Source organism: Zonotrichia leucophrys, chromosome 2 (genome assembly GCF_028769735.1).
Source record: "Zonotrichia leucophrys gambelii isolate GWCS_2022_RI chromosome 2, RI_Zleu_2.0, whole genome shotgun sequence".
NCBI lineage: Eukaryota > Metazoa > Chordata > Aves > Passeriformes > Passerellidae > Zonotrichia > Zonotrichia leucophrys.
In genome coordinates this window covers 66,500,119-66,511,990 of record NC_088171.1, presented here as the reverse complement: position 1 = coordinate 66,511,990, position 11,872 = coordinate 66,500,119, and the positions used below count along the sequence as shown (strand labels likewise).

The 11,872-nt window shown below is 38.3% G+C and overlaps 1 protein-coding gene across 2 annotated transcripts in view; it reads right to left on the bottom strand.

The window, feature by feature from the left end:
- Nucleotides 1–5,787: 5,787 nt before the first annotated feature.
- LOC135444110 (uncharacterized) overlaps nucleotides 5,788–11,872 on the bottom strand; it is a 51,570-nt gene continuing 45,485 nt past the window's right edge. For both annotated transcript variants that reach the window (XM_064705299.1, XM_064705300.1), the window contains exons 5-6: nucleotides 6,932–7,073; nucleotides 5,788–5,985 (exon numbers count right to left, since the gene is read on the bottom strand). In XM_064705299.1, coding sequence (XP_064561369.1) covers nucleotides 5,945–5,985; nucleotides 6,932–7,073 — 183 coding nt within the window. In that variant the 3' untranslated portion in view covers nucleotides 5,788–5,944. The remainder of the gene's footprint in view (nucleotides 5,986–6,931; nucleotides 7,074–11,872) is intronic.

Genomic DNA, 11,872 nt, shown 5'->3' with positions numbered 1-11,872 from the left:
GATGACTGCACTCAGAACAGCTATCAGAGCTGCTCATGTGAATGCTTTCTCACCTGCTTTGGCTAAACATGGTCCCGTGAGGCTTGAGCAGCTGGAGCAGAAGGTATTTGCTGCTCAATCTGAAATGGGTGAGGGAAAGCTCCCATGGGAGCTTCTCCTGCATGAAAAAGCAGCTGTAGATGATCTCTTCAGGTTGCACAGCTGTGCTCAAAGGAGAGCGTGTCCACAACAACAGCAAGGGTAGAAGAGGAAAGCCAGAAATTAGCAACCTGAATGCAACATCTTAGTCTGTGCACACTATTTTCCTTTTGGACATAGCCATGCCTGTATTGGCTCTTTTGACATCCCTTCTAAAATCCTTCAGCCTGTCAGAGGGGCAGAGACAAGCCCTTAGTTTATACACTCAAGCCCAGACTCAGATAAAATGTTGTGTCCCTGATAAGGTAGATACACATGCATGAGGTCACTGGTTCATAAGGAAAATCAGCATTTAAGAGATGCTGGTGGGTCATTGTAACATCGTAAGTTTTTCAATGCTTATAAAAGTGCAGAGGGAGAGGAGGGAGCAGAGGGGAATCGGGGGCTACAACCCATTCCTGTCCACCACTTGTTAGTGAAAAAGTCGTGTGATGAGACCATTAAAGATTTTTGGTTTTTTCATCTCTAATTTGAAATATATTATGAAAAAAGTAAAGCATGTTCTCTGACATTCAGAGGCTCTCTAATAAATTCACAGATAATATCTGGAAAAAAACACAAAAGCCTTCAAACAGCTATTTTTTAATTCAAGACAGAAAATAAAGACTGAAACAGCATCAACAACAGAAAAAAACTTTGGAAAGATTTAAAATACAGAGCCTTGCCACTGAAATCTGTCCCGCTCTCATTCTGTACATGAGCACACATATACAAGCATATTCTTGCAGTGATTTTAGACACAATCATAGATGTTGCTGCTCCAAATTTACTGTGAATGGTGAAGTTTTAAAATTCATTTTAAACATGAAGATTTTTAAAAATCCTTTTTGAAAAATTTTTATTATTTTATTGTGTAAAGACTCCATGCCTTTGGAGTAGGAGGCTATTATAAATATATGTCATAGTTCAGATGAAGAAGTTTTCCAATTTCATTAACAAGTAGTAAGGTCTGTGCATATACCTCCCAAACAGAATGTTTCAGAAAAATGCCCTATTATGTCTAGTTAAGTCAACCTTGTGTCATTATTTCATATTAGCGTATATGACAGGATTGGCATACCAGGAAAGATGCATCAGAACCATTATATGCCAGCCAGGAAAATGAAAAAAGCAATTCCATGTTTTGAAATCTAAGTTAAATATCATGTTCTCAAATATTTTGAGAAGGAAATGTTCTATTGGTTAAAAAAAAAAAAAAAAAAAGAAAACCTGCTAAGGCTTAAAGAAGTACTTTGAATAAAGCTCTAGTAAAACAGGGCAGGGGGAAAGGCCAATTTTGGAGTCTATATTTTAGTAAAAAAGACAGGGAAATGAGAATAAAAAGTCTACTTCATGAAAGGAAGAAAGCATTGCTTAAATGCCTTGCTTTTTAAATTTTTTTTTTTTAAAGGAGACTTTTCACAAGGAAACTTTTTGAAATAGGTCTAGATTTTGCAAAATATTTCTTTCAGGTCTAATATCATTATCCTACACTATCAACAAAAAAGACTTCTGATGTAGTAGAATACACTGACTTCACTAAAACATTAAGCACACATTAAGCAACAGTGGAAAGTGTACCTGTTTTGAGAAGATCACATAATTTCTGTAGAACCCCAGAAACTTAGGGCCACAAGAAAACTAAAACACCTCCAGTCAACATTTGTACTAAAAAGAGATGAACTACATCACTTCTTACATGTTTCTCTTTATCCGTGAGTTGACCTTGACTGGACATCAGATGCCCACCAAGCTGCTCTATCACTCTTCTCCACAGCAGGGAGCGGGGGGGAGGAGAAGATAAAACAGAAAAATCCCTTATGGGTCAAGATAAAGGCAGCTTGATAAATTGCCAGCAAAGGAAAACAAGGAATTTATTCCCTACTTCCCATCAGCAGGCAACGCCTGGCCACTTCTCAGGAAACAGAGCTTTGGTATTTGCAGCGGTTTCTCCAAAACACAAATGTCATAAATACCGAATGCCGCCCTTTTGTCCTGCTTTCTGTTAGCAGTTATTGCTGAGCAGGTGCCATAGGGTATGGAATATCTGGAACATCCTTTTGGTCTCTTGGACCAAAATGTCAATGTCAATGTTTTAGTCTTGGCTGTGTCCTCACCCAAATTGTTGCCCATGCCCCGCCTGCAGGTGAGGAGGAGGATGTTGGAGAAAGAGTGCGAGCATGCCCCAGCAATGGCACCGGCATTGCAAAGCAGCACCTTTCCAGCTGCCCGTGGAAAGAACAGCGCTGTGAGAACTGCCACAAGGAAATGGACTCCATGTCAGCCAAACACAAAGAAAACAGCCCTCAAAACTAGTTGTGAGAGAAAACTCAGAACAGGATTCCCCAAAGATGTCACTACAGGGAAAATGAAGGACTCAAAATAGCTTCATGTGTAGGCTCATTGACCCTGTAATTTTTACAGCTGAACTGTAATTTTATGTCCTTCTAACATTTGATTTAGCTGGTGAAGATCGATCTGTGGCTCAGACCTTGGACCATCTCCTGTATGTGTCATTCCCAAGAATTTTTTTTGTGTAGTTCCTGACTCCTGTTTGGGAGGCGGCAGTGGCTTAGGAATGGTTTGAGACTCAGAAAGGTTTATGACTATTCACATCTTCCATGTGTTCAGACAACAGATCTGAGTGTCTTCCAATGCTCATTGCTGTGGAGGAAAAATGTTGCTACATGATATAAAGGCAGCCAAAAACCACGTCAAAACCTCTTGTGCTGTAAATTCTCACATCTCCACTGTCTTTAACCGAGCAGCCAAAAAGTACTTTTGCTGAGGATCAGGCTCCCCATCTTTAGATTACTGGATAATAATATCCTATCAAGGAGATATAAGAGGGAATCAGAGAAGCTCATCAAAATGTTCAGTGACACGGCAGCAGATTTATGAGAAAAAAAGATGTCATTATAAAGAAGGAAAAAAAAGGAAAGGTCATATTCATTAGGAAGGAAGGAAGAGACCTAAAGAAAGTACAGGAAATTATAGATCTACCAGCACTTTGGAGTTTTGTTGTTAAGAGAGAGGGAGGATTTCTTAGCACATTTATTAAAATGAGGTACTGCTTCTCTTTATTTTTACATTTTCAATCTTTTTATTATCATAGCAATATGTCTTCTACTGCTTCCTTAAGCATTAACAGTGGATTTATTTAATAAAACTGAGGACTGAGCATCACTGAAAATACTGTTTCCAATGGAATGCTCTCATGCTGTGATTGGTGAAGTGCTAAGTAATTTGCTTTTAATGCTAGCACATACCACTTAGCACTATATTTAACTGAATGATGAAAATCACTCATTTTTCATCCCCTTGCTTAACTGGTGCTCAGTGTAATCTATCTACTGTACTGGAAGCCTAGCACCAGATATATTCTAATAGATCCTGCTCTCCAATCTACAACAAGCATTTTAATTTTTAATTCATAGTTATGTCTTTATCCTTTAATAGAACAGAACTACAGATGGGGAGTATGTTTTAGATAATAAGAGCACAGTAGGTACCCAGGGAAACTACACCACTAAAAGGATTCTTTATTTACACTTTTCAGTAATGACTACATATATATAGCTACACAGGAGAAAATTGTTGCAAAGGAACACTGCAAAGACAGGCAATTAGTATCCAACTACAACTGAGCATTATGGATGATGCTGCGGATAAGAGCACTTCAGAAAACAATTTCAAAGCCAACGCCACCCACTGCACATTGACCAACAAACATGGAAACTCATAAGATGCAAGTAATCAAAACAAAATTAATAGGTAGGATGCTACATTAAAAAAATAAGGTAAATTTGCCTAATATTTAAACATATCTTAAATTCAACTTTCACAAATATGTAATGTACAGAATTTTACATCCTATATCAAATGAAAGTCAGTGGAGACATTCCAATATAACTGGAGGAATAAAAGTGGTCAGTCAAGTCCTTCATGCTGAACAAAGTTTCAGTACTAGATCCACATTTGTCAGAAAAATCAACACAGTCCTATCAGAACTTAAGCTATGGTGGTTCCACACATAAAGTCAGTCCACCATCAGACTAAATTCCAACACTGTATTATGAACACCAAAGTTAAAACCTCACAGAACCAGACTGGGATATCTTAACTCAGTGGTGAGAAACTCAGGGTATAATATTGGCCAAAGGGATTTTACCATTATAGTCAGTCATGCTGAAAGGCAAAACCGAGGCCAGGAAGATGCACATAGTAAGATACTGCCCAAAGCATCTTGGTACTGTCACCCAGAAACTGCAATAGGTTACTGGGTGGTTTCTCTTCAGCTAGTTTCTTTTCCAAAGTTATGTAGAAAAGTTTAAAGTGTCAACAGGCAAAGCAAACATTAAAAGGCAATTTTATTCCAGTTATGACAGAGAGTAGTAATCCAAGTAATATCTTATGCAAAAAAAAGCCACAAAAACCACATCAATTCTTGTAGATATTCAGAAGTTTTTTAACACCATTTCTGCCTGGGCATAAGCCATAAAATATCCATAGACATATGCACACCCACACAAATAAACTGGAAAAAAAAAGAAAAAAAAACCAAGTAACAAGGTGGAAACCAAACCTTGTATTCCCAAACTAAAACTGTGCTCAGAAGTGACATTTAAACCTTTAGGTTACTACCTAATGTAATTTAATGTTTATGCAGGTGGATGAGAACTATAGATTTAAGTAGTGCTATTAATCAATGATGCTCAAAATACTGAGTAAGATCTTACAAAGATAAATGCATCTGAAAAAACTTTTACCATATCAGTGTGAACAAGGAGACACCAGAAAATCATAACATGCTAAAAAAATGTCACTGATTACTACCTTGACTACAGAATTCTACATAAACTATTCAAAATAGCAGTAAGGTAAGTTTCTTCCAGTTTCTAGCTTCATTTTCAGGACAAAAAGGGAAGACTGAATCAGGATGCTGGCAGTTTGCCCTGTATTTCTCCTATTTGTCTCTGACTTAGATGGCCTTGCACAAATTATTTCATCTTTCTTGCCTGTGTTTCCCTTCCCACCCTCTTCTGTTGTCTCTCATAGTTCTTGCCTTTGCGGCATGGACAATTTCTGAAACATTTGTATGGAGGCAAATAGAATATGCACTGACTGGTTCTAACTAAAGAGAACTGACTGGTTCTAACTTCAATACTTCTAAGAAAGCATGAACATAAACTCCAGGATGCTTTAAGCTGCTGTAGCTCACAGGAAAGCAGGATATGGCCACCACAAATGCTTCAGAAAAAATGGTTTCTCGGATCTTGTAAGTTTTGCAGCATGTTGGGATTTGGCTAACTGGTGGATGAAGTCATCATTGCTCCTCTTCTGGGTGTTCTCACAGTCTTGCAATTACAATAGCATTGTGCTTGGAATAATTACTGAAAATTGTTAATTTTTTAGTCATGAAACCTGAAAGACAAATCAGCAACATTTTCTCCACCGCAGCTAACATGCACAAGCAAAGCTGAAAAAGGAGAAACAAGCAAACCTGAGAAATCTAGCAGTGTCCCACAACTGTGAAGGGAGAAAAAGTCACATGAAATAATTATGTTTTCATGATCCAGTCTGTGATCTGATCCTGTGAATTCACCACACTGCACAGCTTGTTGAAGCCACAGAAGAGCTGTGAAGGGAGCATTCGCAGGACAGCACTGCATGGGCAGAAATGCAGCCATCAGAAACATAAATCCCATCAGACAGTAGCCATACCATGGATGTGGATCACGATGTAAACAACTCCACAGGCCATGTGTTACTGCAGAAAGTAGCTCTTGTCAGGGACAATGCGATTTCCTGAAGATTAGAATAAAGGATGTAGAGAAAGACATGATGCAAATACACCAGCAATAATGTATGACCTCCCTCCCCAAACAAAAGGGATATAGAGCAAGAGCCCATACACTAAATTTACCAGGTTCCCTAAAAAATAAAGTGTCTTTTGTGCTCATGTGAACTTTCCAAAGTTTTTCTGTTAGCAAATAAGATTACTGTAAATTTAAAAGCAACACAAGGTGCTTTTGACTGAATTTTACTCCTTAAAGGGCATTGGAAAACCAACAGTGATAGGACTCCTTTGTGAAGTCAGCTACAACGAGCTTTGATAGGCAACATGAGGAAACTGATATCTCATAATAACAGTGATGCCTAAGGACACCCAGCACATTCTGTAGCACTCTGTCATCAAACACCCTGATACTACCTTTGGTCAGGAGCAACTTCACTGGAAACTTGACACAGATGTTCCACCCTGCATGTACTTCCCTAGGCACAGTGAGGGGGCCAGTGGCTCTCAATGCACGGTGGGAAACACAATACAAGTCTGAGAGATTTGGACTTTTGCATTTAGTCCAATATGTCTGGACACATACCTAAATATATATATATATATATATATACACAATAACTGATTTAAGACTGCCCTCAACATAATTTAAATGCTTGCCTAAGTTAGATCACTCTGGATTGCATTACTGCATTAGGATTCTGAATGAAAAGTGCGACAGTGTTTGGGTAAAGGACAGCACTTCAGGATTCTTGCAACAGCTGATGAAACTACCCAGGGATCAAGACACATTGGAAAACACAACTGTGAAATTTCAGCTGTCACTGATCACACCTTAGCTTTCCCAAAAGAAACTGTTCTAAAATTATTTGCTTTTTTCTACCCCTCCCAACATTTTATGCTTAGGTATCAGGATTTTTAGGTTTTTCATCTAGGTATAGAAATTGAAAATAATACCTTTCCACCTTGCTGTACTCTTTTTCCTCTCCCTCAGCTTGATACATGTAGATGCACCCAGCACACTGTCCTTTTCCCTTTTACGCTCCTGGTCTGTGCTCACTTTACACAAAAGGCTTTCCTCACCAACATCACCAAATGCCTGAAAAACAGAACAGACAAAACCAACATATTATTATGGCAGCATTCAGTGAAGTATCAGAGAGAACATAGATGACTTTGATTACCCTTCCCCATCCCTCTCTTCTTGCTTTCAAAATATCACAGCTTAGAAGCTTTTGTGTGTGTGAAATTCTATTCTGTCATACTAATAACCCAGCTTTGCAGAAGCTTACAGTTTAGCTTTCATGGTTCAGTTCCACTCCTGGGCTTATGACAATTTTTCTAACAGTTCTGCCAAAATATTATAAAGTAAAACTTACTGTAAATGTATTCACTAATACAGATAGAGCAGTGAGATTAACAATTTAAACATATGTGAAATGTGAATTCACCTAATTTTTCTCACTCTAAATGCTTTAGTAAAACAATGGAATGGGGATTTTTACACTCGTTGCTTTTCATAATTTCTCCTTATGATGTTCTTGACACATGGAGAAGATTTGAATGAATAAAGAATATACACTCAGAGAAGGAAATCATGGCCATGAGGAGGTGATGTTATAGGACTGGAAATTGGTTATAAAGCCAAGGCACTGCATCACACTCAGCTCTCTTCATTAGTAGCTACCACATCACATGTCAGCTGCTCAGCTTGTGTCATGTGGGTGGCATTTTGCACAAGAATGCCCTGACTCCAACTGTTTTCATATTTTGGAGTGCCCATAAAAGAGAAATTTTGCTCTGAAGAATTTGAACAGAAATCAGATTTCAGATAATGAGAAGTAACTGAGCTCAGCTCTGTCTAGCTGCTGTTACTCAAATGTTAGCATGAAAAAGCAGGTTGAGCCAGTCATCTAGTAATATTTTAAAGAATTTTACTATTCTCAATCTAGTTTAGCACAGCTATAATAAATTTTCCAAACACAGGTACATGTAAGGGAATAGTCAGTAATTTCTATTGTATTTTTTTTTATATTCTTATTTTCTGTCTGCTGCTACCCCAGGAACAGAGGGAAACAGGCAACATAGTAAGTATGCACCACCTCACATAAAAAGTTGAGACTAAATACTGGAGGGGTGTTGTGCATCCTACATCCTAGGCAGGTTTCTCTGTACCAGGCTATTCTTTCTTCTCACAGAACAGCTGCTACTTTATTTTAAGTTTTATTCTTTCAAACTAAGTGATAGTTCAGTTTTAGGTTGTCTAAAGCTGTTTCTCTCATGGCATAAACACATATCAGGGCAGGTCAAAAACAGATACAACATCATGGTAGGACTTCATAGCAACACTTTTGCATTATACAAAGTCAAGAAGACAGGAGACAGGCCTACAGTGTCAGTGAGCTAACAGAAACAGAAATATTTTTCCAGTTGCAATAATCTGAAAAAAATACGTGGAAATATCATCAGTGTATACCTGGAGTTGCAACCATAATTCCCCAAAAGCTTTTAGAATCATTTAGGTAGATTTGGAAAAGACCTTCAGGACCATTTGGTACAGCCATAAGCTGTCCACCAAGTCCACCACTAAACCATGTTCTCAAGTGCCATGCCCACGTCTTTTAAATGCCTCCAGGGACTTAACTATTTTTCTGGACAGCCTTTTCCAGTGCTTGAAAACCCTTCCAGAAATTTTTCCGAATATCCAATCCATTTCCTCTTGTCCTGTTGCTTGTTACTTGGCAGAAGGAACCAACCTCCACCTGGACACAACCTCCTTTCAAGCAGTTGTAGTGTGGTAAGATCACCCCTTTTCTCTGTTTCTCCAGGCTACACAACCCCAGCTCCCTCCCCTGCTCTTCATAAGACTTGTTTCTATGCAAGAAAAACGAGGATACAGGGGATATTCAGAGTTCACTGGAAAAGCCTTTCCTTTGGTGCTGGTTAACACATACCAAGAGCTCTTCCAAACCTGATTGTTCACATACCCAGCATGTCTGACTGAAGCAATAGGAACCCTTTGCTACATTTAAAGTGCCATCATTTACTTGTGAACTTCAAATTGAAGCTTGTATAGATATGTCAGATTTTTAAACTTGATCAGATGTTGTGCAGAGTTATGTTCTTAAATTAAAGTCCAAGTTGTTGTTTCTGAGAGTGACTTAATAGCAGTAACCTTATGGTTAATCAACCATGTAGTAAAGTTCACTGTGCACTTACTGCAGTGTAATTATAAAGTGAGCAAAAATATAATTGATGCATTTTGTCAATCTGTGTAGCTGCAAGGTACTTTTTCAAAGGTTATTTTTTTATTCAGATGAAGTAAGTTAATGCTGTTTTGGCAATTATCCTTTGACTTCAGAGATTTTACTGCTGATTCAGGTAAAACTGTGATAGATGAATAAAGATTGTAAGTGTTTAAAAGCACAAAATACCTTCTGCAACAATCAGTGGCTCTGCCCTTTCAGCATAAAATTGTTCTGAAAATCACTAAAAATACAGCAAATCTTGGTGTTTAAAGTGAGTTGAAACTAAAAGATGTATTTTTTTAATACAAAATAACGCTTTTAAAGTACCCCTTCATTATCCTCACTGCTGTTTGCTAATACAACTAGAGAGTGATGGCAGCATTTTTCCCTTGAGCACTGGCTCAGACTGAATGGTTGTGCTTGAACTTGCTGCCACTCCTTCTGCAACTGAGGGAAAGAGTTCTAATTCTTCAGAACCCCAAGAAAAAAGAAATTAAAATTTCCATTAGCACAATATATTTGTGTATGTGTTGATTAGGTAGGCAACCCTTGAGCCTCACCGCACATTCTCTGCAAGCAAAAAAGATGCCAGTATAATTTAAAATTGAATATTAATATACAGAACAAGACTATAATGCTGTAGTTCTGGTATTTCAGTAATTTTTTAGTTCTCTGAAAGCCAATGAGTCCTGCTAAAAATGTCCAGCAGTGGAACTGTCTCATTTCTTTCCTGTTCCTCCTATCAGAGCACAGACAGCAGCATGGATAAGCAGGACATGGCCATTTGGAGGAAAGACATCTTTTTCCACATGACTCTATGACTTTCTGGGGTACAGAGTATATCAAATCTGAGATTTGTAGAACACCAGGGAGGGTGGAAATGACCACATGCTGCAAGGCTGCCTCCTGCATTTCCATCCTGTTGCAACGTAGTCCTGACCACAGATTCTCAGTTAATAGACACAGCTTCCATTTAAAACTATACCACAATTTACTGAAAAAAGGCAAGGACCTAATCTTTTACTTCACATGGAAACAACCTGAAACAGAAGATATGGAGAAATAACTCCTGCTCAGCTGAGACACATGCTCATACACTTCGCCTGCAGCAGAGGGATTGGCTTACCCACCACTAGGGCAAGGAGCAACAGACTGGGTCCATTTCAGGACAGGGTTTACATGACACATGTGAGATGGGCTGGATCAGTTTCAGAACAAAGCATACAAGCACAAGATTTCTCCAGGAAATCTCTTTTCCTTATTTTCATATTTTCAGTGAGATGAAAAGAGCTGCCTGGACAACTACTTTCTTTCTTAAACTGATTACCTTGAATATAATTATAACATTAAAGGAGAGATATATACTGGTAGCAATAACTTAAAACAGTCTGGTTTACTTTTTATTTGAGGTGAAACTTGTGCCACAACCCTGGACAAAAGGGCTGTAAGTTTGCAGGATATACTGATCCAATTGCCTTTGTCCATGGGAGTATCCCTTAGCTGAGCTGGTAAAATGTATGATTCCCAACTGAACCTCAATGCATGTTGAGAGAGATCATGCTCCCATTGAATGCAGTTGCAAAATATATTGCGTTTTTAACGGGACAAGATTAAATCTCAGAATTAGGCTGGCAGCATGTGGTAAAGCCTATTCACCCCACAAGTATGTACACACCTACATGCCTTAATCACTCTTCTGTGGGACAAACCTCTCCTGTTAATCCCTGCTTTTATAGGGACTTCCAGGAAATCAAGTCATGGTTGGTTTGAATAGGCCATGTTTGTGGATGACCTGGCATGAAGCTGCTGAAGCCATCCAAAGTGGGTCAGTTTACACCAAGTAATTACCTTTGCCCAGCCTCTGTCCCAGCCAGAACATCCTCACACAAAAGCCAGAGCTGTGCTGTTCCCTTCCAGTGTCTGGTGAGATGAGGATGAAGTCATGAGGATGGGCACCAACCTCAGGTATTGATCTGGAGCAATCCTCCCTCTTTCTCTCCTCCATAGACCTTTAGTGACCACTGAAGTGAGACTCTTCATGAAAATACCACATGGGGCTTTTGCAGTAAATAGGCGAATTTGTTGCTTTAATGAAATTAAGGCCAGAAAAAGCTGCACTCACATCCATGTATAAACTGTGCTGGAGTCAACTGCATGGCTTATGCACACAGGAAAAAAAAATAGGGCCCAATATTCATAGCAACACTGTGTATAAAAAAAAAGAATTTGTGGAATTAAGAATAAAACATGAAGCAATTTGTTGATTTGCCCAGGGAATATAAGAGAGCAACAAATGTGTAGATTATTCTAAGGTTGTTTTTTAGTGTCATTATCAGATCCAAGAACTGTATATAAAAGCATGCAGTCCTTCACATGCTAGAAGTATAGTTTGCTCAAACAATTGTAAAATATTCAGTATTCTTAAGATTAAATATCTGAATATTGCTTCTGAAGGAACAGCTGTCAGCTTAAATCTAAAGTCTAGTTTGTTTACTGGCTGTATTTTATATCTGTTAGAAAATGACACCAAATGGCAATAAAATTGTTGTAAGTATTCTACTGGGGACTATAAATGCCCTTTGGTTACAGTGTACATATATTTATACATAATTCCAGTATATTTTCCCTAGAATTATGTTAAATATGTAAA